At 39.9% G+C, this 27177-nt stretch overlaps 1 protein-coding gene across 5 annotated transcripts in view; it reads right to left on the bottom strand.

Moving 5' to 3' along the window:
• Positions 1–27177, bottom strand: part of DPP10 (dipeptidyl peptidase like 10) — a 657697-nt gene that overhangs the window by 12433 nt on the left and 618087 nt on the right. For all 5 annotated transcript variants that reach the window (XM_063116617.1, XM_063116616.1, XM_063116619.1 and 2 more), the window contains exons 14-19: positions 23599–23690; positions 19687–19734; positions 18942–19063; positions 16336–16383; positions 15040–15138; positions 14866–14935 (exon numbers count right to left, since the gene is read on the bottom strand). In XM_063116617.1, coding sequence (XP_062972687.1) covers positions 14866–14935; positions 15040–15138; positions 16336–16383; positions 18942–19063; positions 19687–19734; positions 23599–23690 — 479 coding nt within the window. The remainder of the gene's footprint in view (positions 1–14865; positions 14936–15039; positions 15139–16335; positions 16384–18941; positions 19064–19686; positions 19735–23598; positions 23691–27177) is intronic.

The raw sequence follows: 27177 nt of genomic DNA, 5'->3' as shown, positions 1-27177 counted from the left end.
GAAAACTGTTTGAAAACTGTATATGGAGTGTGTCCTGGGTCTAAACAGTTGTCACTACTGTTATAAACGATTATAAAGAAGTAGCGTACATCTTGCCTAGGGATTGAAGCTGGGGTTGTTGCATGAGGGAGGAGTGGAAATAATGGAAATAATGGCCAGGCAAAGGTCCATATGATAATGTGAGACTGAACAAAAAGATATGGTAACATTTAAAAACAATTAATTAGAACTAAAAATTATTATTATTATTATTATTATTATTATTATTATTATTATTATTATTATTATTATTATCTGTAGTGCTTTGGGGGACCTGAAAAGTTGTAGGCAATCTACCTAAATTTTGGCAAATCATATTGTCTTTCCTTAATCAGCACCAGCAGGTGAAGGAAGAAAAAAGTAATTTTAGTTGATTTTTAAAACTATCTACATAAACCTGCACACTCTGTCAACAGTGAACCAATTACATATATTCTCAGTCATGTATTTTCATACCTACTGTGCATGTGAGCTAAAACCAGCAATAGGGGGTGTATGAGTAATTCATGCATTTTCTTCTCTTGATTCTGAGTTTTTGTGCAAAGTTAGCCCCAGCCTATATGTATAAACCCACTTCTTTGATTCCGTGTTCACTATGTATATATTCAGTGCATCTTTTTCAAGATAATCCCATCATAGAAGACATATAGAAGCTTCTGCAGAGGACCCCAGGTGGACAGAAAAATGTGTTTGTTACTCATATCTCCTCTCTCACTGTTTCTGTCTCACCCTTAGTTTTGATGAGTGTGCAAAGACATCGGTGGTTTGGAGAATTTCAGAGCCAGAGAGTAAAGTCCCCTCATGACCTCCCCTCATATTCTTCCATCTCAAGTAACTAAATGTTTGCTGTACATGAGAGTATTTAGCATTTAATATTTAGCATTCAATGAAACATTTTTAGTTTAAAAGTTTGCAATATACTGAAATAACTGTAATTAATTTTGTGATGGGGTAAAGAAATTCTAGGATAGGGTAATACTTCTCTTCTAATAGGCTATTTTCTTTCACCATTGCTGCATATAGTATTTTTGAAAAAATTGATAATGAAATAAATGTTAGTTTTGAAAAGTTAAGTTTATAATTTTCCTCAACCATATATATTAAGCAAGAAGTAGTATAAAATATAGTAGAAGTTAGCAAGAAGTAGTATAAAATATCTCAGTGAAAACTGTATGCTACTAGAATTACAATAAAATAAACATAGCATTGCTTGTACATTGTATGGAAATTAAATTGAACAGTATCTAGGAAAACACTGCTTAGGATAGAGGAGAAATAAAACAAGGGCCTTGCTAGACTCAGCCGGCCTGGAGGCGGGGCGACGGCGCGCTAACTATAACGCACGCCACCCCGCCGCCTAGACGGCCGATGCACAGGGACTCCGGAAACCCTGCAGCGTCGGCCATTTTTTTTGTTTTTTTTTGTTAAAGGGGCCACATGCGCCCGAAGACTCCGGAGAAGGTAAGAGCCTTTTTTTTTTACTTAACACCCCCATCCAATCCTGATCCCTTCCCATGGCCCCCTGCCTGCTCGCTCGTCCTTCCCCCATCCGCCATCCCTGATCCCGTCCCCGATCTTCTCCCCCTCTCCCTTGCCATCGCCGTCCCCGATCTTTGCCCCCTCCCTTGCCATCGCCGTACCCATCTTTGCCCCCTCCCTTGCAATCGCCGTCCCCGATCTTTGCCCCCTCCCTTGTAATCGCCGTCCCTGATCTTTGCCCCCTCCCTTGCAATTGCCGATGTCCAGCTTCCCCCCCTCTCTCCTGGCAGGTCCAGCCTTCCCCCTGCCCCTCTCCCCCCCCCGGGATCCCCCCCGGGCCGATGGGCACAGCGCTGAGCGCTGTGCCCCGTCCGTGGCTTTTCCCGGCTACTCGCAAGTAAGCGAGTAGCCGCAAAAAGCCACGGAAGTCGCTAGACGTTCGGCAGCCCCGGCCTCAGGCCGGGGCTGCAGAAAAGGCGCGCCATAAGCGACTTCACTTATGGTGCGTTAAGGGAGGCTTTAGCACAGCCTGGGCCCGGATTCCCCTGTGCATCATGTGGAGGCACAGCAGGGAAACCGGGCCTCAAAGCGCGCTAACGCCTGGTCTAGCAAGGCCCCAAGTCTAAATTCAAGAGACAGTGAAGCATGATAAAAAAAATCTTTCAATCATTTTTTGGGAAAGTTTTTAACAGTGGAATTTGGAGAAATATAAAAACCTATATATTGTTCATCTTTCCACACTACCAATAGTGTTCATATTTCCAGGGTGCTTCTCCTGTTTGGGTAACGGGAACCAATTGGTTCCCAATACTGGGTGTCTGTTATACCTGGTGAATATAGGGGCTGAAGCTTGTGGGTCACTGGGGACAACTGACCCAAAGTGGAGGCAGACAAACCTGAGGGTGCTGGTTGCATCGCAATAACCTTTGAGAAAACCTTTGTGAATAAGACAACCTTTAACTATTCTTCAGTTTCATAACATCATGCTTGGTCACTTTGCCTCTGTGTTTAACTGTAGGTTCCTTTGGTCAGTATGTTGTGGTGTCCCTGTGCTAGTGGAATGGGCCGCTAGTGCAACAGAACTAGAAGTTACTGAAACTACCAGAAATGAGTGTAAACACTTGCTTCCAGAACAGGGCAGATCAACAGAGCTTACAAAAAGGACCTCCATTTCTGCTATTTTCTGGGGTTCTTTCAGGAAATGCAGTCTGGTTGCACAAAAGGAGTAGTGGAGGCACAGGGGCAGTAGTATGCCACCCTTTGTATCTTATGCTAAAATCTTAGGCCTAATCTATGCCAATCAGAATATTGCATTATGAAAGTGGTATGAAAGCAGTATATGGTATGTGTCAACGGGCCTCAACAGTTGTCAGTGCACTTCAATACTGCTATAAAGCAGTAGTGTGGCTCCTGCCTCTTACCTACCGCTTTCATACCACTTTCATAGTGCAATATCCTGCTTGGTGTAGATTAGGCCTTAGTATACTGCACCTAGACCAAAACAGATATAAATAATGAACACTCGCAACCTCCAGCAAATTTATAATTCAGGATAAAATGGATTATCATCTTTCTTCCATTAACATCTGGTGATTTTTTTTATCCATAACCTGAGTATTCACAGCCATGTTCACTACATGATGACTTTAGCATTTAACACCACAAACACGACATTCATGCAGTTTGCCATTAATGGAGTTTGCCATGAATGCAGCTCTCATATTCAGCAGCCATACATCCAGTGATGAATGAAGGTACAAGAATCCAAGGAGTACATACATATATGAACCAGCTCTTTGCTGAACACACACAAGGTGGCATAAAGTATGTTCAGTTCCAGGAAATGAAAAGATGGGGTGGCAGGAACGCTCCCAACAGATGATACACACTGCAGATTTCACATTCTAACACATAGAAGTGAAATGTGTAAAATGATACCCGGGCCTTAGCTAGACCTAAGGTTTATCCCGGGATTGTCCTGGGGTCATCCCTGTTCAAGTAAGTGACACACAGGGGATCCTGGGAGCAGGCAGGGATGACCCCAGGACAATCCCGGGATAAACCTTAGGTCTAGCTAAGGCCCTGGTTCCATTTTTATGAGCCACTTTTCTCGTAGCACGATTTCATTCCTTTTGAGGCTTTTTGCTTTTCCTTAATCCTCTGCTAGTCTCTGTTGTTTCTACTTCTGCATTAGAAGCTCTTTGTATCAGTGCAGTTCTATATCTGTTCTTGGGTCTGCAAAGTCGCCACCTACCAAGACTGTGCCTGCAGATACTAATGATACATGTCTTGTGAAGTTGCAGTGGTAGCAGGTTTTATTATGATTCAAAAACTCTGCTGAAGCTGAGGTACCTTTTAAAGAGACAGATGATACCAATTATAGACCAAAATGATGGACCTTAGCAGGTAATTTCCATGCTTCCTGCATTGCAGTCCCACATTCCTCAGACTACCAGGAAAAATAAATGGCAGCCCACCATTTGGCTGTTAAATTTTTAAAAGAATCTTTTCATTTGGTACCTGAAGTCATGAGATGCCGCCACAGTGGAATATGTACTTCTTTGCTACAATGAATATTCAGCTCTGACAGTTCTGAAGCCTGTTTCTTCACCATTCCATGCCTCAGGATTGCAATGAAATTGCTCTACCTCTTTTGTCTGTTGGAAACTGCATTGCTACATACAAAAAGCTACGTGAATTCACTGAGGGAAGTGAGCCAAACAAACAAAATGCAATCTTATATGAGCTAAAAGCAGGGCTGGCATCAAAGGTGGACATTGTTGAGCATCTGGTGTGGGTCTATAACTCAGCCAGCAGCTGCTTTAGACGGGGTGCAGGGGGGTGTAAACGCCTCCTGAAACGAGGAGTTTGCCACCCCACTTCCCCTTTTGCTGATCTCCTGCCATTACTTGAAGGAAAGGCACATTTCACATATACAAGTACATTCATATATTATCATTTCCGTAGCTGTTCTACAGTTCAGCTGAAACTCTTGAGCCAACAAAGGCTACAGATTTTGCAACTACCAACAACTTCAAGATGCCAACAGACCAGTGACCATCCACTGAAGGGAAAAAGAAAGCATCTGACTTGCAGGAGAGAGAATTAAATATTATTTATATGTGGGGTTCCTAGTAGAAGAAAGAAAGAAAAATAATTCTAACCACAAATTAATATTTTTCAAAATTAAAATTAATTTCCCCTTCTGTGGTGTACTCTTAAAATAACCCTATCTCCCTTATTTCAAAAATTATTATTATTATTATTATTTATTTATATAGCACCATCAATGTACATGGTGCTGTACAGAGTAAAACAGTAAATAGCAAGACCCTGCCGCATAGGCTTACAATCTAATAAAATCATAGTAAAACAATAAGGAGGGGAAGAGAATGCATACTACATGCATTCAAAATGCATACAAAAATAATATGTTTAGGATGGAAGTTTTAATGTGTAATCCCGGTTGTGGAATGAGCTCCCCAGAGAGGTCCGCCTGGCGCCTACACTGTACTCCTTTCATCGCCAGCTGAAGACCTTTTTATTCACTCAGTATTTTAACACTTAATTTTAACTTAAATTTAAATTTTACTGTTTTAGCTCTGTATTTTAACCTTATATCAATTTTGCTACGTGGTTTTATCCTGGTTGTGCTTTTTATATTGTATTTTGTATTTGTGTTTTTAACTTGTTGGTTGTTTTATGATGGTTTTAATTTTTGTGAACCGCCCAGAGAGCTTCGGCTATTGGGCGGTATAAAAATGTAATAAATAAATAAATAAATAATATACCACTCTTTTTCTTTCAGAGTTCTTAACATATGGGACACACCTCACTCAACTAGAGTCCCCCTCCCCTGAATTTTTTTTTCTGGTGCTGCCACTAAACCCAGCAGGGGCCCACTGGACTTGCTCCTCTTTTTCACCATGGCAACCTGCTTGTTCACCTGCCTCTTGCTCTGGCCCAGACAATGGTGGTGTTGGTGTTGGTGTTGAGCAGTAGATGCCATTGGCTCTCTGCCTCTCGAGCAAGTGGTAGCAATGATGAAAAAGAGAACTGAAGAACAGTAGCAGCTGGTGACAATGGTGATAACATAGACTCACTGAGGGGAGGGCCTCTTACCCAAGGGCCCTCAAAAACCTGGAGCTGGCACTGGCTGGAAGAATAAATGGCTATTCTCACCTCAAAATTTCAGGAACATTTACTGTGTCTGCTTTGTCTCAATAAATTCACTTAGGCCATAGCTAGACCTAAGGTTTATCCCTGGATCATCCAGGGGTCAAACCTGTTCATCTAGGTGACACACAGGGGATCCAGTGCTCAGGCAGGAGCGAACCCTGGATGATCCCAGGATAAACCTTAGGTCTAGCTGTGGCCTTAGTCGAGAAACAGAAAGCGAAATGGCTATGGAAGAAAAGACTGCAATACCAAATTAGAAGTAAAATGGGTAGCTCTACCATATTGTTACAGTTGTGTCTGGCTTGTTTTAAATATATCTATTTTTTTTAATCAAGTACACACGCACATTATATATATATATATATATATATATATATATATACACACTAGACACTGGAAATTATTTATCTTCACCTATTAAAGTAAGCATATGAAAATGGATATTCCCCCCACTAAGTTCATAATTCAAAACATAGTTTTATCGCTCTGTTTTCTAGGAAAACTTCAAAAGCACAATAACACTGACTGCACACAACCAGTTCTCATCGATGCACATATATTTCTAGATTGCAGAAATATACAGTTTTGAGCAATGGAAAGAACAGCATCTACTGTAACTTTATTCTGGAGGCGAAGGCTATCGATGGCTACTAGCCTCCAGTATTCGAGGCAGTAAGCCTGTGTGCACCAGTTGCTGAGGAACATGGGTGGGGGGGTGCTGTTGCACCATGTCCTGCTTGTTCATCCCTGGCCAATGGCTGGTTGGCCACTGTGTGAACAGAGTGCCGGACTAGATGGACCCTCGGTCTGATCCAGCATCAGGGCACTTCTTATGTTCTTATCTACTGTAGCATGTAGCTATCTTTTGTTTTGTCATTATCACATACATTACATATTGATCAACACTAAGAATACCCTTGCAGCAAACAGAAATCAATAAATACAAAATGTTGTATCTAAAGTCAAATTGCAGTTGGATAGTTTTGTTTTCCTAAGACGTTGCTGCTATGCTATGCATATACAATATGGTGTAGTATGCATTATTCCATCCTGCTGCTCAAGGCAGCCAAAATTCACCACAGTGTGATTTATTTTATTTTGATAACACAAAGGCTAAGCATGGTAGCCAATGGCTGTAATTTTGCCAGATCTAAATGATTGTTCCTCTGCATAAATCATGCAGGGAAAAGTTGGCTACATTGTTTGAGAAAGAACATCTTATCCTGATGATTCGTACTGATGCAGTTCCAGTATATCCACTAATAATTTGCACATTTTCAAATACTATTAAATAATGAATGCTGACACGTAAGATGCATTATCTACAGATTTGAAAGGAAAGAGGTTAATTGTGTTGGAAAGAAAAAATAAAGAATGATTATCACTTCTCACTTTTATTACACAGATTAAATGCTATAGTCTTCACTCTACTTAATCACTTCCTGTATGCTACCAGAGAGTGTATCTTCCAACTCTCAAAATGAATAAGGTGAACATTAATGAGACAAATCAAAGATCTGAAAGTTAACCTTTGATCCTAATTATATAGAAAAGAGATAATAATCACTCTCTCAGGCAATTATGGTACATCTCTCTAATCTATAGACTACAATGTATATAATGTAGTTAAAGGAAACTGAGCATGAAGCATATTAGTATGGGAGGAACAAATGGAAGAATTCACAGTTTTACAAACTACTTGGCATTTTAGTGTATGCATCAAAACTCCAGAGAAGGAAGAAAGTAAAGATGATAACAAGAATTAGGCCATTGGCTAACACTACTGCTATGCTGGAAATATGATATATACAAACTTTTCCACCTTCACATAAGACATGATCTTTTTCTTTTCTTTTTTACAGTTATGCAAGGGTTGTTTTTACCCTCAGAGAAGCCCCACTGCCTTGTTTTAGATGACACAACATGACACAGCAAATCCCACCTGGGGTTTGCATAGCCATATAGTGGACTGTGGGTGTTTGCACTCCACACCGAAAATCCGGCAGTGCAGTTAGGGGGCAGTTTTGAAACTGTCAGAAACCCATGGTGCAGTTAGATTGTTCAGAGCCCCGAATGGTATTCAAAGATTTTTTAGGCAACGTGAGGGCATGTTTCATGTTGATGGACAACTAACTGAACACTCATATTAGGAAGATGCTGTTGCTGATGGGTGAGGGAGGGATAGTTTTGAGATTGACATCTGTGGCTAACCAATAGCCAAAGTCTCCTTCCTGCCACCCCTCTAATCACAGTGCTTAGTGGGAGGGATTATAAATGATATAACCCATTTCCCCTGCCCTGTAACTCATTCATTTGCTAACTCATGGAGTGGGAAAGAGTCCAAGTTCCAACCCCCCCCCAATATGCACTTCATCTACTCTCAAGAGAGCTTGCAGAACTTTCTGAAACTAGAACCTCCTACAAAAATTGGAGTCCCCCATGTGTGTCGACTTGGTGCCATGCGTTTAAATTATGGCAGCTGTGCCTGAACTAGAATGAAACTACAACTAATTTTCTTCACTTCTTGAAAAATTGATGTTGGCTGAAAGGAAGGATTTAGGAAAAATAGCTCACATTGTGGAAATAATGAAAAACATTTCATGTAAATGAGTTGTCCCAGGAAGTGATGATAGATGGCAGGCAGCGTAGATCCATCCAGTCCCACAAGTCAATATTAGGATACAGAAAAGAATCTTGTGCCAAAGGTTGATCTGTGTACTGCAAGTATGGACACAACTCAGCAAGGCATAAAGTCAAGAGAAGAAGGGGCAGCGAGAGAAAAGTTTGCTGTTGCTAGTACTAGTATATCTCCTGTTTTGAAGACAGGACTCAAGTTTATATGCTTTGAAATATCTATATCTATCTATCTATCTATCTATTGTATGATATTTATGTTTGTCCTTGTCTGACCTCTCATAGGGAGAGCACCTCCCCCTATTTCATCCCATTAGAGCAAATGGTCAGGGAACAAATCTCTATTTTTATAAACTGAAGGCGCACAACTGTGCACAAGTAAAGTAGAGGATAAAAGGTCCTGTGCAGCTTTGTGTGTGTGGGGGGGGGGGGAGAGATGGTTTGAGAGGGATTTTTTTTAAAAAAAAAATCCTCAAAATCAAGGGATGAAGGGGTCTCCTTTAAACTGGACATGGCTACTTAAGAGCTACCAGGGTGCCAAGTTTCATCTCTTATCTTTAAAAATGATGGAGCTGTATGCATTTTTGTTAATTCCCATTGACAATAAGAGCATGGTTCATGTGGGTCAATGATAACATATGTACCTTCTGCAGTATCAAGACAATTTCTGCTGTCAGATGCAATCCTTCCAGCTATGATGAACAGCCTTTCAAAATACATATTGGAGGGCAACCAAGTATCTCACAGCAATAGCTTATAGCAAGGGCTACACATGGCATTTGCATTTTCAATATAACAGAGGGTTACTTAGAACTTTGTTAAATTCTGACACATCATTCCTTGCAGAAGTATCAAAGTCCTGCCTTCTCACTAGGCAGCTTTATGTCTGCTATAGTCGAGGAATTCTGTTGATTTGTAGCAGAATAGGGATGGTGACCACTCTGGCACCTTTTGGTGATTGGCATGTCTGGAGTTCCTGCTCCTCACGAGTTTTATGACTCCCGTGTCAGAATATGGCATGCCTTTGGAGATCCTCCTGCCTCATCTACTCAGAATTCTAAGGCTTTGAGTGGGGATGATGTGGGGTGGTCTCCCCACATTCTCAAAGAGTTGTATAAGAGAGGGGGTGAGTTTACCAACTCCTGGCTTAGAAGAGTGGCTCACCTGTAATGCCAGGCAAGTTGCCTGAGGTAAGGACATATAGATTCCCGCACTTTTCACATGCAGATCCAGGAAGGGTTGAATATCCCTTATTGTTTAAATAAAGAGGCCCTAGTTTATTCTAGTCTCAGGTGTCTGTGTCTTTATTCCATGCTTCCTTCTTCACTCACAAGTCCATTACCCCCGCTCAGCTAGTATGGCTTGAGCAGGAGAATCAGTAATTGCAGTGTGGAGGAGGAGAGTAAAGGCCTCATGTGCAGGCACACATGGGCCATGTGAGGCAGAGGCAGGACTGAGCCTATAAAGGCTGGCCCCGCCCCATTCTTAGCCTCTCTGGTTTCTCAGCTCCCTCCCTCGCTTATTCTAGTATGGGACTTAGCCAGTTGCTCCCTTTTAGGAGAGGGCTGTGTAGGATCTTTTCCTTCCCATTGTTGGTAGAGAGCTTTTTTGCCCACTTCATACTGGAGATTTTATTAGGTGGGTGGGGTAAATAGGTTGATTTGTTGGTGGGATGTGTGGGAATTTGATTTAGCAGAATAGGGACAGCAACCACACTGGTATCTTTTGGTGATTGGCATGTCCGGAGCTCCTACTCCTTGTGAGTTTTACCGCTCCCCTGTCAGGATATGGTATGCTTTTGGAGATCCTCCTGCCTCATCTACTCAGAGTTCTATGGCTTTGAGTGGGGATGACATGGGGTGGTCTCCCCACACTCTCAAAGTGTCGTATAAAAGAGTGGCCAGGTTTACCCAACTCCTGGCTTACGACAGTGGATCACCCATAATGCCAGGCAAGTTGCCAGAGGTAAGGACATATAGATTCCCATACTTTTCACATGCAGATTCAGGAGGGGTTGAATATCCCTTATTGTTTAAATAGAGGCCCTAGTTTAACTCAAACTCAGGTGTCCATGTCTTTATTCCATGCTTCCTTCTCCACTCGCAACCAGTCACAGGCAGGCAGAGAGCTTGTGACTTCCACAACTCAAGTATGAGATCAGTTTGGATGTTGTGATCCCCCTCCCATCCCACAAGTAACTTTTGAAGAGGTGCTAATGAGCCCATCAGGTACTTCTTGCTGTGACTCAGAAACAGTGTCCTTCTTGCGCTTTTTGAGGTTGGTCTTCATAATTTCCCCAATCATGCTTATGCACCTTATCGAACTTCCTTGTAAGAGTACCTTCCCCCACATAGTCACCAAAGGTGTTGCAGAAACTTGGATCAAGATATCTACCAGGCCAATGGATGGTGTTCCCTTGCACTGCCTTGATATGCTTGTTGCTTGTTGTAGTTGTACTAGAAGGAGGGCTGTCTTCTTCATTTTCAAGTATTTGGCTGTTTCTACACCTGCCTTTTTTCCATGGATTGTCCCGGGATCATCCCTGTGCATGCAAATGTCACACAGGGGATCCCAGAAGCAGATAGGGATGATCCTTCAATTTTCCTGTGATAATCCTTAGGTGTAGGCCACCTTAGGCCAAAGTCAAAGAAATTCACACAGGGGAGGTAGATAGAAAGCAACTACCTCACTGTCATCTGAGATATTAAGATGTTGTTCCTGAAAGTACAACATTGTTTTTATAGGATGAAAAGAAGGAAGATGTCAGAATGTGGACAAAGGGTTGTTGTTGTTTTTAAGTGCTGTTTTCCCAGAATGACCTAACGCTGCATTCACTTTAGACATAACCTCCTTACCACACTATGTTGACCTCAGGAGTACTTCTATATTCTCAGGTACCACTTTGGCTTATCTTTAATTATAAAAGAGACTAATTTGGCAGTTTCAGGGTAGAGCTTCTAGCAAATTGGATTGAGGATTACCACCTCCTGCTCTCCTGAAAGATCCAAGACAAATTAAATCAGTCCCAGAAGGTCTCTCTTGACAGATTTTCAGTATTGACTTTTCATTATATTGTGAAGAGATTTCTAAAAATAACTTATGTTAACACCAACAGTGGAAATGCATCACTGAAAAGGTAAAGGGATCAGCAGAAAGAAAGAAAAACGTTTCACAGAAACACAGAAAGGCCAATATGTGGCTTCCCCCTTGGCTGCAAGAACAAAATAATCACCTTAAAACCATAGAAATGATTTCCTTTTGTTAAGGTTCTGTTAGTTATAAGGAGTGTGAAGTTTGCATCCTCAGAATTGAACAGAACTTAAAACTCCAACTATCTATCCATTATTACTTCAATTGTCTGAGCTTTCTTCTTCCAAAGGCCGTCTTGTTGGCTTCTAGGTTCTGATGTTTAACAATGACAACTTTGGTTGCATCCTTGCATCAAATTACATATCGAAATGCTATCAATAACATCTTCTCCCTACACTTAGGCCATAGCTAGACCTAAGGTTTATCCCTGGATCGTCCAGGGGTCAAACCTGTTCATCTAGGTGACACACAGGGGATCCAGTGCTCAGGCAGGGGCGAACCCTGGATGATCCCAGGATAAACCTTCAGTCTAGCTGTGACCTGAGTTACATACTCATAAACCCTTCAGGCTTAAAGAGTTTGAGCTTCCCTCTTTTCTCCCTGAAATTCCATCCCTCAATGAGTACAAAAGGTGGAATTTCAGGGCAGGGGGAAGGAGAGAGGGAAGTTTAAATCCTTCTCTTTCAAAGTGCTAACATGAAAGTAAAGAAAAATAGCAGCATCAGCTGCACTGATGCAGTTGGTGAAACTGCTTGTGAAATCTATTCTATAACTTGGACCTGCTACTTATTACTTTATTGATTTTTATTAAGTTATTCTATTCCTTATTCTTTTATTATGACTTTCCCTGGCAACACCTGTTGTGCTGAAGATTCAGTATTATTTATAAATAATTAATACATGAAATAAATTAGAGTGTTGCTACAAGCAGATTTGTAAAGCAGAAAAAAAGAGTTCTATAAGTTAGCCAATAGATCACTGCCAACTTTGCTTTACTTATTAGTATTTGAAAAGAGATAAAAGGTGGTTATTATTGAAACGACTGGTGGCTACCTCACAGTTAAGTAAACAGATTGTGTATATATCCACAGCCAGATATACTGGATAATTGCATCATTATTTTACAACAATGGACTATTCTATCCACACATAAATAAGGGCTAAATGGCAAAAAGAAGATAATGACAGCAGGCAATAAGCAAGGACTATTGGATTTGTATAATTCCTGATGAAATTATTATTGTTCATATATATAGTGAAGTTGATCAAATTGACTTCAATGACTAAATGACCAATGTTTAAAAAGACAGGTGTAGATGTGATAGATATTAAATTTCTGTAAATTGGCATGTCTCCTCCAAAGAACCATTTGTCAACCTACTAATTGCATATATTATTTCAGTCATTATATATAATTGAATAATTCATAGCTCAAAAGCTTCAGTTCTAGGAAGATCCCATTTCCCAATCACCAGGTACTTGAAGTTTTTAAACAGCACCTTTAATTTGTTAGGCATTTCTGCAATTGCATTCTGTATATTTTATGGGGCACCAATACCTATTAGCCAGATGGTCAAAAACTGCACCATCCTTTTCATGCTGTCCAATACGTTAACAATAAGAGCTACAAGAGAGGGAAGAGATCACTTCGTAATTATCCTGATTTCTTGTAAAGTATCTACTCGTGGCCACTGCTGAACATAGCTTAATAAGTACAGGTGTGATCCAGAAAGCCTGCTGTGATCATTCCCCCACCCCGAGTGTACCTGCATCCCTAGGTGCCACACACAGTAAATTCACACCATTTCAGATATCTAAGCCACCTCAATCTACATGTCTGGGCTTACAGTGGTCTCAATTATGCAGTGTGTTAGTGCCATGTAGTGGCTTGAGAAATAACCCATGACAATGAAGAACCAGGTTCAAATTAGTGATGGGTGAATGTATCCTGAGTGAATTCACTATATACATGGATAGTATCAAATTTGTCCATGTAAGACTGGACAAATAAAAAATCTCATTATGTGTATAAGAGTTTTCATATGTGAGCAAATAAAGGTGCATCTTGGGAGCTGTAGTTTGGAATTGCACAGTACAGCAGGACATCATGCCACATTGTGCTCCCTTCCTGATCAGTTGGTCTGCATACATGATGATGTTGTGTGATGCTTACTCTGCACTGCTGGTATAAAGATGGGACCCCACAGAGCCATCGGCATCCTCCTCCCCCTCCTCTTCTCACGGACTCAGGCCAGCAATGAGGGAAGCAGCTAATGAGATTGCTTTAAGTATGCTTTTTTGGTGGGGGGAGGTCTAGGTGGTAGGACATTTAACAACAGGGGTAAGGGTCTGTATGCTACTTCACTATCCATGCTCCAAAGCTACCAATCAATTCTAAACTTAATAGAAAATTCACACTGCATTGATTCAGGCTCACTACAAAGATAAGCATTACAAACATGCGCATTTTGACCAATAAGGCAACTAATTATGAAACTCATTGGCATCAGTAGTTTAAATTTCTGCTCAGCCATGAAACATAATAGTGACGTTGGGCCAGTGACTTTCTCTCATCACTAACCTACCTACTTGATTCATCAGGAACTCATGTATTAAGTGGATTCCCTGCATCTTAGCACTCTCTGTAGTGCTTGCCTTCAAGATGAACCTATTTATTTATTTATTTATTTATTTATTTATTTATTTATTTCACTTATATACCACCCCCATAGCCAGAGCTCTCTGGGCGGTTTACAGAAATTCTAAAATTGAGATAAAAATTCAAGATGCTGGTCCAGAAAGAGTGGACAAACACACTGAATCCACTAACATCCAAAAGGCATTATTTCCAAGAGCAACAGAACTGAGTTTTAATCAATCCCAGATATGTTTTTAGGTTCGGCTGATAGCTCAATATTGTTTTTAGATGTATATTGCCTTTGTGTGTACTGTTTGTTTTAAAATATACAAAAAACAACATACAAATCTTTGGCTATGGGGTGGTATAAAAATGTAATAAATTAACAACAGTGCAGTCTCTGCAGTGACCGAAGTTGCAGAAGCTCCATGAGAAACGAAATGGAAAAGATACAGGAAAGCCTTTCATGCTTAGGAATGGAATAATTTTGCAATATCCTGAGCCAGCCTCAAAGTAAAAAAATCTTCTTTGAATCTGATAGCTTCTGGGGGGGAAAATATATGCTGCATATTTGGTAAGATTCTTTTTTCTGTGAAACTGAAGGGGTTGTTTTGCCCCATATCAAATCCCTACCAAGATCATGCATCCATAAATGTATGATGTCGTATAGGGTTAGTGGATCATATCATGAAATGGCCATTTAGTACAAACTAAAATGCCAATTTTTATGGTCAGGTAGCATGCCAAAGGGACAAAAATGTATAAATCAATTGGACTAATTTTAATAATGCCAGTTTTAAACTTACATTATTAGCAGGAGTGGATATGCATTCCGATCTGTGAAATCCTTTGGAAATGACAACTGTAAAGGAAGTTCTTTTAAGAAAAGAGTAAAACATTAAAGACTGGTAGTTTCAAAGATGAAAAAAGAATATTTGAAAAGGTTTGGGTTTATTCCAATAACTTCTAGATATATTTACCATAGTCATCGATATGAAGCATTCTGGTTTCTGTCCTGAATTTTTTCTTCTTCAGAACTGCTTCCTTTAATACAGAATTGTTTTCTAATATATAAAATTCTGAAGCAACAAGAAGAAAGAAGAATTAGGTAAGAAAGAACGTGCTATCTGAACTCAAAATAACATGAATGGCCTGTTGTACAAAATTCTGCCACTTCTGCCATGGACACCTATTCTCTATGCTTCGTGTGGAAAGCTGCACCTCCTCCCATTTAAAATAATACTTTTTAATCCAGCTGTTATTTGATTGGGTTTCTTTCAGCTTTCAATATTCATTAATACAGGGTTTGCTTGTTTTAAAATCCTTATTTAGGGCAACAAGGGATAATCTATCTAGGATGTAATTTCAAGGCAGTCAACCAAACTGTTCTAATAATAAGTTGCAGATACAGTAATTAAAGTAAATTTCAATCCTGATTTTTTTGCTTTGTTTAGCATTCAGGCATTAGCTATATTGTTGGTTTTATCACAAACTGTAAACAATACTCTCTAGATGTTACTTAATCTTATTTCCAAAATATTCTTTACAAATGAATATTTCCTTTGCACTTTTGCAGATGGGAATTCTAAAAGGGATCAGAGCAGGTCATTTCCCCAGTCTCTTTATGAATATTAAACCATTGTGCTGACTACTATCTAGTTCAATTACAGTGATCAGGAATATTGTACTTTAAAGGGAATATTAAAACTGCACACACAGTTTTGTGTATTTATTTTTGAAATTTCAAGAAAAAAGTTGAATATATCTGTGTTAATTAATTATTGAAGTACAATATACAGGGGAGTTGGGTAGAGGCTGCATATGATTTCAGAGGATCACACAGTATATTTTTAAAGATGCTTAAGGAGAATTTGGTGTATTACATGTAGGTTGAATTAGACAAGTAGCACTCTGAAGCTAGCACCTTAATCCAAACTAATTGGATTACAACTTTAAAGTATTTTAAAGCATACATCAGTGGTGCTCTAACAGGAACTCAATTTGCATAGCTAGTGAAAGAGATCATGCCATTGTGCCACCTAATTAATGTAAGTATTAACAGGAGATAAAAGATAAACATCTAGTATGACATCAGCCTGAGAAATCCCTGGTACGTTATAGATACTTGATTAATTTCCCTCTATTCTTATCACTTACAGACATGTTTATTGCTAGGTTGTAATTAAGATGGGCTTTCAGAAATTAATTCCCTGAAGGTTTAAAAAGACAGGAAGGAAAGCCACAAGAAAATATTGAAGGAACTAATGTATACTCACTTTCAGGATTACTTGTACTGTGCACACTTATAACTGGAACATCAGGCCCTATAATAACCCCAAAACAAAGCAAAAAACACACAACAAAGTTAGTAAAGGTACATTTTTTAGTGGTTTCTCAGTACTTCACTAGAAAAAATAAAATGAAAGCATCTCAGGATATGCTTATCTGCACTCAATTCTCAAAACAATTAATGAATCTGCTTTAACATTAAGTCCATCAGTAGTCCCATTGATGTCAAGGCATTACTATGACAGCTTCCTGGGAAATAATACAAGTCTGAGGTATTATTATTATGATGATGTCAATTGTACAGTTGAGAAACTGACACACAGTGCAATTAAGAGTCTGCTTATTATGGAGCACCTGCAGTTACTATTAAATCTAAAAGAAAACAGTGAGTATTCAGCGCCTTTGAAGGTCATTTGGAGGCCATCAGAGAAATGAAAGAACATATCAAAAGAATTGTGTCCAAAACTTATATTGTGCAGTTTATGATTCAAGGATCAAATGACTTTACCAAAATAAAAAGAGCAGTCTGATATCTATTTTCTATTTGGGGTTCTGCAATTTCCACTGCCCAACAGACAAGATACCTTCTGAATTTGTCTCTTTGCAAGGGTGGGCTGCTGAGATGAAAACAATAAATGAAGCTTCCTCCATCTGCATTTCCCCCACTACTACCATGAATCTATGCTCCTTCCTGGGATTCCAGTTAATAATGACAACTTGAACATATCCTTTGGACAACTATGGCCATTTAGATCTTTTATAATCTTAATCAATGGAGTCTGGGTAATCTTGGGCCCCAATATTTATTCCTCCCTAAAAACAGAACCTGCTGTCAGGTTAAGAGCAGAGGAATCTTCTATGCTATCAGAAATATAGCTTCCTGGAACTATGATTTGGTTTTGATGACATATACATATTTCTGTCTTTCCGCCAAACTAACTACCAGTACATCTGTGCTTTTACAAATAATTCTGGGCATAATTCCCCACCCCTCTCTCTTTCCTATTTACAACTAGAGGTGAGCTGATTCCCACAATTCCATTCCATTATTCTGTGGTTTCATTATTCATTGGGCACTGTTCCAGTAGCTTCCATCAAGAAAGAGAATTTGTAGTGTTGATATTGCTTTCAGGGTTGTTGTGAGGATTATCTACTCCGCCTTCCTCCATTTCTATTTTCCAAGCTTAGAAACTAACTGGTTTTAATTTTGTTTTTAGCATTGCTCTGACAAGCCAGAAAAACCTGAATAGATCCTGAGTTGAGCCAGGAGTATTTTGTATGATTTTGTATCAGTATTTTGTATGATTTTGGAACAGAGTTTGCAGAGACTCTAGACAGAAAAAAAGTCACATAACTCTCAACATTCCCTATCCAGTATGGTTGGCTGTTGAATCCTTGGAGTCATAGGACTTTTTTCTGTCTAAACATGCATAAGATTGCAACCTTAATGTCCATTTACAATTATATATTGATTTTAGGTTTAAAAAAAAAGAGAAAGAAGGAAGAGGTACTCCATATTTATGCACAACAAACAGAAATGTACAATGGAGAATGCAAATATGCATAAAATACAATGGATACTTACTGAATTATATAACTTTTAGGTTTTGTATCTGTAATATATGTATCATATTATTTTTTTAATTTAATTTATAGCTGACATATCCATTACAAACAGTGGTCAAGGAGGCTAACAATAATAAAATACAAATAAAAAAGCAAATAATAATTAAAACCTGAATAGGAAACCAATCAATTAAAAACACATCAATAAAAGAGAAATAAATGCCAGAAACAGTTACAACCTACTGCAGCAAACAAATCAGCTTTAAAAGCCAAAAGCTGTCTGAATAAAACTGTCTTTGGTTGGTGGTGGAAAGACAACAGAAATAGAACTCGTGTGACATTCCTCAGCAGAGAATACTCTTGGGAGCAGTCACTGAGAATACTCTCTCACATGTTGCTACCAAGCAGGTCCCCAGTGTTAACAAGACAGGGAAAGGGAACCCTTGTGGATCTTAAAAATGAGGCAAGCTCAAATGAGAGAATGTGGTCTTTCAAATATCCCATGCCAAGTCACATAGCGGTTTACAGTTCAGAACAATCACATTAATCTGTGTCTTCTTTATAACTCGTGTCAGTCAACAGTCTGGCTGCAGGATTATGGACCAAGTTTCTGAACAGTTTTCAAACACAACCACAGTAATCCAAATGGGATGTAATTGAGTATGTATCACCATAGGCAGGGCTGACATCTCCAGGAATGGGTGTAGTTGGAGCACTGCCCTAAGCTGTAAAAACACTCCTACCCATTACCAAAACTTGGGCATCCAGATTCAGGAGTGCATCTTGGAGTATATAAAAACTGAACCTGAATCTTCAAATGGAAAGATAAATTCCTTTAAAATATTCCATTTGCATACAGAATTTTGAAGTGATTATTTGCAATATCACATTCTACATTGTTTTCTGGGTGTTGTTTTTCCATTATTTCATGTTGCTTATGGCATGACAGTACCTGATATAAATGCAAACTTTGATATTAAAAATAATCAGAAACACTTCTACTGTTAAACTGAGGCAGTTGGCTTACCTTTACATTGGAGAATGAAATACTTGATTGTAGGGCTAAACTTTGCATTGAAATATGTGCACTGATCTTTCATGAAATTGCATGAAAGGCAATGACGATTCAACAATTCAAGTGTTGATACACTGAGGTGGCAAATATAAAGATATATATTAATCAAGCACATGTAAATATTTGGCAAAATATATGCTAAAATACATTATTATAAGGTGAAATCCAATGGTGTCCATCCATCATCTGAATGGAGACTGTTGGAGTAATGGATTCCCCCTCTTCCTTGCAGCTCCATCAAAATCTGCTCTGGGAGATTGGGAGGCATGCAGAGAAAGGAGAGGCAGGGTAAGTCCCACTGCATGAATTTAAGACCTTGATATAACATTGGATATTGTTCACAGTGTACAGCTAAACATATGTACAGTACCCAGGACTGTGAAAACCAATTTCTAACTTAAAATGGGCAAAACTGATCAACTTACTTCATTTTTTATTTTTCTATTTCTCCGAAACATTTTAATTTCAACAAAATATTAACTAGACTAGTTATCAGGCTCAGAAGAAAGGGGTGTGTGTGTGTGTGTGTATATAGGGGGTGTTTTTCCATCACAACATACATTGTGCATATAAAATGATGCATTGGTGTCATATTTCTCTTCTGATACGTAGGATAACAGGGTTTTTTAAAAAAACAAACAAAGAGGTACAGGTGCTGTCAATCAGTTAGAAAATATGCTGCCATTGTTCTTCTTACCTATATAGTTGTCTTCCCCTAGGTGAATTCTCAGTGCTTAAAAAATAACTGGCAAAGGAAGAAAAAATTAAATACATTCAGTCCAGGTAACAGCCATTTGCTGTAAATATAAACATAATGAGAATCCTAGCTAAGGATTTCAACGTTTCAACAGCTGTGAGAGACCAGTAGCATGTATGCCTTGGGGACTGGATATTTTCCATTATTGTGTCCCCAGAGATGTCATCAGGCCCACATGCCACTAATAAGAGCCAGGAGCTGCAGATTGTCCATCTCTCCATATGAGGAAATGTCCCAGGGACTAAAACAACTGGTGCCACTGAGCCCTGGTTGCTAAGTAACACACATCTGGGAGAATTACTCTCCCCTTTGGTCTCCATAGAACCTTCAGAGAGCAGCAGTTGAAACAACTACACAACCACCAGCAGCAAGTTCAGATAGGTCTGGCTAGTGGGCATTTTCCATCATTGTCTTCAGAGCCTTCATAAGCCACTACTGTCCATTAAAAGAATGTTATGTGTTAGTATGCATTCATTCTCACTTATTGTCAGCTGCCTTGGGGAGGGTATGTTCTTGTCATCAGTCCAAAAGGTTGGTTATAAATAAATAAATAAATAAATAAATAAATAAATAAATAAATAGTATACAGACCTATACGCTAGGGAGAAAGACCCATTGAAAGGATGGGACTTATTTTTCAGTAAGAATAAATAGGATTGCAGTGTAAAGCTATTCTTCAAAGGCAAATGCAGTAGAGGCTGGTGGCTCTGATTTCAGTGAGGCTGTGATTCCATTCTGGGGTTTAGTCAGAACCAGCCAGAACTCTAAAGGAGCTATCCAAGGTGCTGAACCCTATCCCCAAAATAAGTTCAACACCTTGAATCATTCCTTTAGTGTTCTTGCTAGTTCTGACTAAAACCTAGAATGGATTCACAGCCCCACCGAAATCAGAACCACCAGCCTCCACTGGGCAAATGTTTCCATAATGCATAAACAACACAAAATATATTGGTGGAACGGTAAGATATCAACAACATGGCCCATAGTATTGAACCCTTTTCTTCATAGTACACCCTTGCTTAAAACCTGACTTTATTTATTTTAATGAATTTAACTGGGCCGATTGATTTATTATTCAGTATATATTTACACAAGCACCATTATGGATGTAGATGGATAAATGAGGTATGAGACACAAGTAATGGATCAAAATAAGGACCACATTTATTTAATTCAGGGTCTGTAGAGAAGTAATGAAGTAGTATGGGGAAAGCTATTCAGGCAATTGTCTGGGTATGAAGCATGATCTTCCTGATTCATCCCACCTAGGGCCTCCCAACTCTGAGTGGTTGCATCACGTTAGCCACAAGGCCATCTGTACCCCACACAGGGGTCTCATAGCCCTGCAAGGCAGGTCTCAGGTATGGCCAATTACACTCAAAGGAGCTCACCAGTTAGGGTTGTCAAAATAATCTACTAGAGTTGATTTCCAACGTCAATATCATAGTTGTGCAGATGGAGAAAAGTACCAAGGATCTTCATTATCTCTGTTTCTATCCAATGTAATATTCATTAGGGGGAAATATTATTGGTAACTGGATGCCCACTTTCATCTATATTAGATGTCTAGATTGATGCCCAAAATCTTGTAAGAATTTGGAGAACTGTGCAAAGCCCTGCCCGACCCCCAATTGAGCACTAAAATGGAAGCGTTTTTTTTTGCTTCCATTGTGATTTTCATCTCCACAGTGAAAGGATTTCTCCTAACTCAGTACACAGCTGGAGAGAATGTCTGTGCCCTCAAGAGTGGTGGGGGTGCAACTTTTATTGGATACAGCTTACAGAGTTTGGCATAGCATAGGGCAAGGAGCCAGACCTCAGACAGCCTGTCTGTTGACTGATATTAACCAAGCCAGGTGTAGTAGTTGAAGGAATCTTAGGCCCACCATGACATGTGATTTTACCATGGACTGTTGTTGCAAATTGGGAGTGTGTCAGGCATGCCATCCCCAAATCTGGATTGGGTGCTTAAGGCAACAAACCAAGTTCAGTTAAGGTGATCTCATAGCAAGGAGCAGGGATCCTATACTTGTTTACCCCTGATTAGACCAATCTTGAATGCAGGTAAGATTCCTTGCCAGCCCTGTCAACTGGTAGCTTAACTTTTGTGTATAAAATGGTAAGAAGCCCCAAAACTATGGCAGGTGGTTGGGTGAGGAAGTTGGCGAGGGCAGTGCTGAAGCACTAGATCACACCCCTTATTTAAAGCCTAGGAAAGAGGTTCTCCCTCATGTCCACTCAAAGGTTCCACCCTGAGGAAACAGTCAGGCCCTGGGCTATGGCACAGCTGAAAGAAAATTGAGCTCAGTTTGCCACTGGCTACATGAAGAGAAGATCTGATCACTCACTTCCCACCAGCCCGTGCAATTGGTACAAGGAGGGGTTCCAGGGACTCAGAGCTTGACAGTTATCCACTGTTCTTTGTAATATTTGCCTGAGGACTAGAGAATGTGCTATTTCCATTGCAGAATTGTCAATGTCCATCTAGCCTTCTGCTATAATATGTAATTTCAGAAGTTTTTTTTAAAAGCAGGCATCCCAAGGGTGCCTGCTTTATGACATTTGTTGTGTATTTGTTGTCATACACAATAAATGTCATACACAACAAATGTCATACACATTTGTTGTCATACACAGGTATGACAACAAATATGACAACAAGGCAGAAATAAGGAAAACTCTTCTAAACCATTAAAAAAAGCCATGTAACATAACTGACTCTCATACTGACCATTTTGCTACACTCAGTATAACTCCAGTTGTTGGAAAATGAACTTGAGGCCAATTCTACAATCTTATAGTGGAATCTAGTGCATGTCTACTTAAATGTAAGTCCCACTCATTTCAGGTAGGTAGTTATAAGGAGCCTTAACAACAAAGGAGAACGGTGTTCAAAGAAACATTTCTTACAAGATCTTTTGACATGCTTCCTTTCCTTGACATTATTGGGAGGACAACCGGCTATATGTATGTTACATCCAGTATTGGAGGCAGTATGTCTCTATACACCTGTTACCGGATAACATGAGCAAGAGATTGCTGCTATTGTACTCATGTCCTGCTTGTGGTCTTCCCACTGGGCCAGCTGGTTAGCCAGTATGTTGGCTAGCTATGCCTTTGGTACGTTCCAGCATGGCTCTTATTATCTTATGCTCTTATTTATAAGATAAAAGATCCCTGTCATTCACAGTTATTGAAGGTGTACAACATGCATTCTTGAGTATTCCCAAAATTAACAAGATTATCAAAATTAATCTGTAGAAGATTTGAGCATGTAAACAGATTTATTTGTAAATCGTAATTATTATTTGGTTTAATCTCTCCCTATGGCCTGAGTTCGATCCCAGCGGAAGCTGGTTTCAGGCAGCCGGCTCGGGTTGACTCAGCCTTCCATCCTCCCGAGGTTGGTGAAATGAGTACCCAGTTAGCTGGGGGAAAGGTAATAACGGCCGAGGAAGGCAACGGCAAACCAACCCGCTATAAGGTCTGCCAAGAAAACGTCAGCGAAAGCTGGCGTCCCTCCAAGAGTCAGTAATGACGCAGTGCTTGCACGAGAGGTTCCTTTCCTTCCTTTATTTATAAGATCTTAAGGAAAGTCTTGGTGTGTTCATTATTCTTACACAGTGTTTTAGTTTACTTCATTTCAATCAGTGTAGTGAACCAGAAGATGTCACAGTCTATGAAATGAATAAAGTTTCACTTTGTACTTATGACTATAGACTGTATTAGCATTTGCAAATGAAAAGAAAAAGAAAAGACATGGTTAACAGTTAATACTATTTCCAGTAAAATGGATTCTATCTTGATAACACAGATATTTTACCTGAACAGATAAAGAAAAATAATGCTCACATCTTTTGGGTATTTTCATCATATGCCAAAATTTTGATAACTTCCCAATTTCCAGATGTCAGATGTCTTATACTAAATTGTTCACCCTTGGTCTGCAGGAAAACAAAAAGTTAAGTCAGATTTCCCCCCTTTGTCTTCAGGATTGCTAGTACACATGATTTATTATAACAGCTTCAAATGAACAACATGGGTAATTTACCCCAAAAAAATCAACATTATGAAGACAGTTGTCATTATCCTCTGCCTAGATGGTGCTGCATTCCATGTGTGTATGGAGGCTGCTAACCAGTAGTGCAGCGGTCACATTTCAACTGCAGATACTCATCACGACAGTCGCCATAGTCATGCTCCCAAGGATTGTCCAAAAATGTAGGCAATAGTGCTGATCCATATCAACAAAACAGTTCTAACAGTTATGAGGAACAGGTCTTTTACAAAGCTAATGGGTCTTAATCACTTGTTCAGGATGAAGCTACCCCACTAGAATAAAGATGGCTCCCAACAATATCTTGTTTCTGTGAACATCTGTTCCCCCCACCCCCAGCTACTATGAGGATTGCTGCTAAGCTCAAAAGTATGCACAAAGAAACTCCTACAAGGTCTGGGATATAGCTATAGCCTATAGCAGGGATGAGCAAAATGATGATTATGGTAGACTAGAGTCCACCTTCATCAAATGCACAAAATGTTATCCTCAATTGGCAGGTGTGTGTGTGCGTGTGTGTGTGTGACCATATATTGGAAACTGTGAAGTAAAATTGAAATGAAACACCATAATTGCAGTCAGTGACAATTCTATAAATCTGTTCAGACAATATGCTAAGCCACAGTGGTTAAGCATTTTGAGCTAAACATTATGGCTTAGTGTGTCATGTGAACCATTCCTATCCATGGTGGTTACATAACGACGGCTCACTAATCATTTGCTGCAAAATGGTTAGTGGCCTTACCATGGCTTAGCTTGTTGTCTGAACAGGCCCACCATACACAAGAAATAGTAAATCCCTCCTCCAATGATAACCTTGGAGATGAAGGGCGGCTGAATCCTCCTTTTCCTGCCAAAGCAAATATGAATAGAAGAATTGGGTTCAGAAACACTATGCCAAAATCCTTCCCTAAGGATTGTCTGACTTCCTTTCCTTTCCACTGAAGATTGACTATGGGGAAAAGAGAAAACTTTGGGTCTGTCTGCCTTCGCTTCCGAAGAAATATGGGGAAAAAGTAAGGGGTCAGAGAGAAGCAAGTACTGCTTCATGACCCCATTTTCTCATTTTCTCTAATAACTCTGGAGGTGAAGGGGAATGTACAATCTTTGAATCCAAATTTGTCCTTCTGTGGTCATTTTAGGGGCAAAAATATGTTTAACTCCCTCTTTTCTTCCAAGCAATCATGGGAAAGAGAAAGACACGGACTGCATTTCTTTTTTAAACGTGTTAATATGACAGAATCTGATTCTTATGCAAACCCATGGGTTTACTGGAAGCTGTGGAACTGACATATACACTCAAGTCATCTGTCTCTCTGAAAAGACTCAATATTAATTTCTTTGAATCCTCAATGACATTCTGGTTATTAGCCGCAATGCTTACAAAAGTCTACATGCCCTTAAAATAGCTTATTCCTTTGGGCCTCAGTGAAACATTTGTCAGTCATTTCTTATTTTTCATGCAAGTGGTCTATTTATGCAAGGGAGTTATAGCAACTTCTGCAACCAGGGAAGTTCATCATACTACTACTGTAATAATGGAGAGTAGACAGCTGTACTATGAATTCTCGATCAGCCTCAGCTAGCATGGGCAATGGTTATAAGTACTGGGAGTTGTAGTCCCAAACATCTTGAAGGCACCAGGTTGGGGAAGACTGCATTAGAGTGTCAGCAGCAGTTCGTATTAGTGATTTGAGTATAATCACTCATGTGAGAAGAGAGGGAAGAAGAAATAACTGGCAACGTATAATGTTTGAATTAACTTTAAGCAACGGCGCTGAATTTTGTGAATCATGCTGTTTGTATATGTATTAGTGCTGTGCATATCAAAAACAAAGTTTCATCTTGGAACCCATCTCATTGCCTCAGGTAAGGCTCAAAGGCTTGATACACTTCACAAATCACATCAGACCTGAGGTGGAATGTCCTCTTGCTTCATTTTCTGAACCCTTGGATGCCTTCCAGATTGACCAGAATGGGAAAATCCACAAACACCTATAACTTTATTTATTTATTTATTTATTTTGACAGAATCTTCACGTATAGTAGCTTCTTCTGAGGGACTGAAGCCTGACTGACAGTTCAGACAAATAGGATTATTTGTACTGTGTGCCTTTTTAAGTCTGAGGGTTTTAATAAACAACAGCAAGTTTAATGTGTGTGTTTTTGTGGGGGGAGGTGGGGCAATTTGCATGAATATGACATGCAGTGTAGACAGGCATAAGTCCAGCTTGCCCTTGGTGCCTTCCCCCTGTACTGAGCAGGTTCCTCTGCCACATGCTGCCCAATCTCTGCTGATAGAGCCACCACACTCATAAGAGGGATGTAGTGGGGGCAGTTGGCAGCAGGATCCTTGTGCGAAAACTCTTTCACTTGTAGGCAGAAACTCTGCAATGGCGGAAACTCTGCTCAGCTGACGATCCATTGCAGCATTAGCGCTAGGTGAGATCATGAGCAAATATGAGGCAGAGAGGTCGGGCAGCTGCGAGAGTCATTTGCATGCTTATGGGTTTACCCTATGTGTGTAGTGCTGCTGCAGTGGATAAGCCCCTGAGGTGTGAAAGGGCTGGTGTGAGGCATCAGTCTCCTTCTTGTGGTCAATCACTGTTTACCTGGTGGCAGGAGTTCATTACAGCCACCAGGAAGGAAGGAAGGAAGGAAGAAGCTGGTGGCTGCAGCAGCACTGCCTCCAGGTGAGTGAGGCGAGGGGCATGCTCCAATGGCCCCTTCTCTCAAGAAAGGACAGGGCTGGTTTAGATGCCACTACTTGAAGTTGTTCAGGACAGCCCAGTATGCTTCTAACCAGCCCTTTCCTAGGGAAATGGTGTGGGGGTGTTTTTGAATGCTGTTGCTTTAAGGAGTTTGGGTGGAATGCCCAACTTACCCTAATATTTGGTATCTTATTCCTTTCTGCAAAGTTCTAAAAGTCTAATAAAGAAAGAATTATATTACGTATTGCTACCAATGTAGGTTTTAATTCCCTTGCATATCTAATTAAATCAGTTCAGGACCAAACAGAGCTTTCCTGAGGCCAGGGTCAAAACTAGGGTCAAAACTATTTCTATTTGTCCTTAGCCCAAAAGGATTGTAACTATATACATGGAACCCTATCAGTATACAGCTGTGCCCCATTGCTAGCGCTAATGAAGTTGTGCTAGGATAAACCAATGGTTGTGCAATTTAACTAGTGCTTGCTACAGCAATGGGGAAACATGGCAGAGAAAAGTGGGGGACAATAGGATATTACTCTTGGGATCCTCTACTGTGTGAGGCAGTGGTTACTCATCCTTTGTTGTTTATTTGTTCAGTCGCTTCTGACTATTCGTGATTTCATGGACCAGCCCATGCCAGAGCTTTCTGTCGGCCTAGTGCAG

The sequence above is a fragment of the Elgaria multicarinata genome, chromosome 2 (assembly GCF_023053635.1).
Source record: "Elgaria multicarinata webbii isolate HBS135686 ecotype San Diego chromosome 2, rElgMul1.1.pri, whole genome shotgun sequence".
Lineage (NCBI taxonomy): Eukaryota > Metazoa > Chordata > Lepidosauria > Squamata > Anguidae > Elgaria > Elgaria multicarinata.
This window is presented reverse-complemented; position numbering and strand designations above follow the sequence as displayed.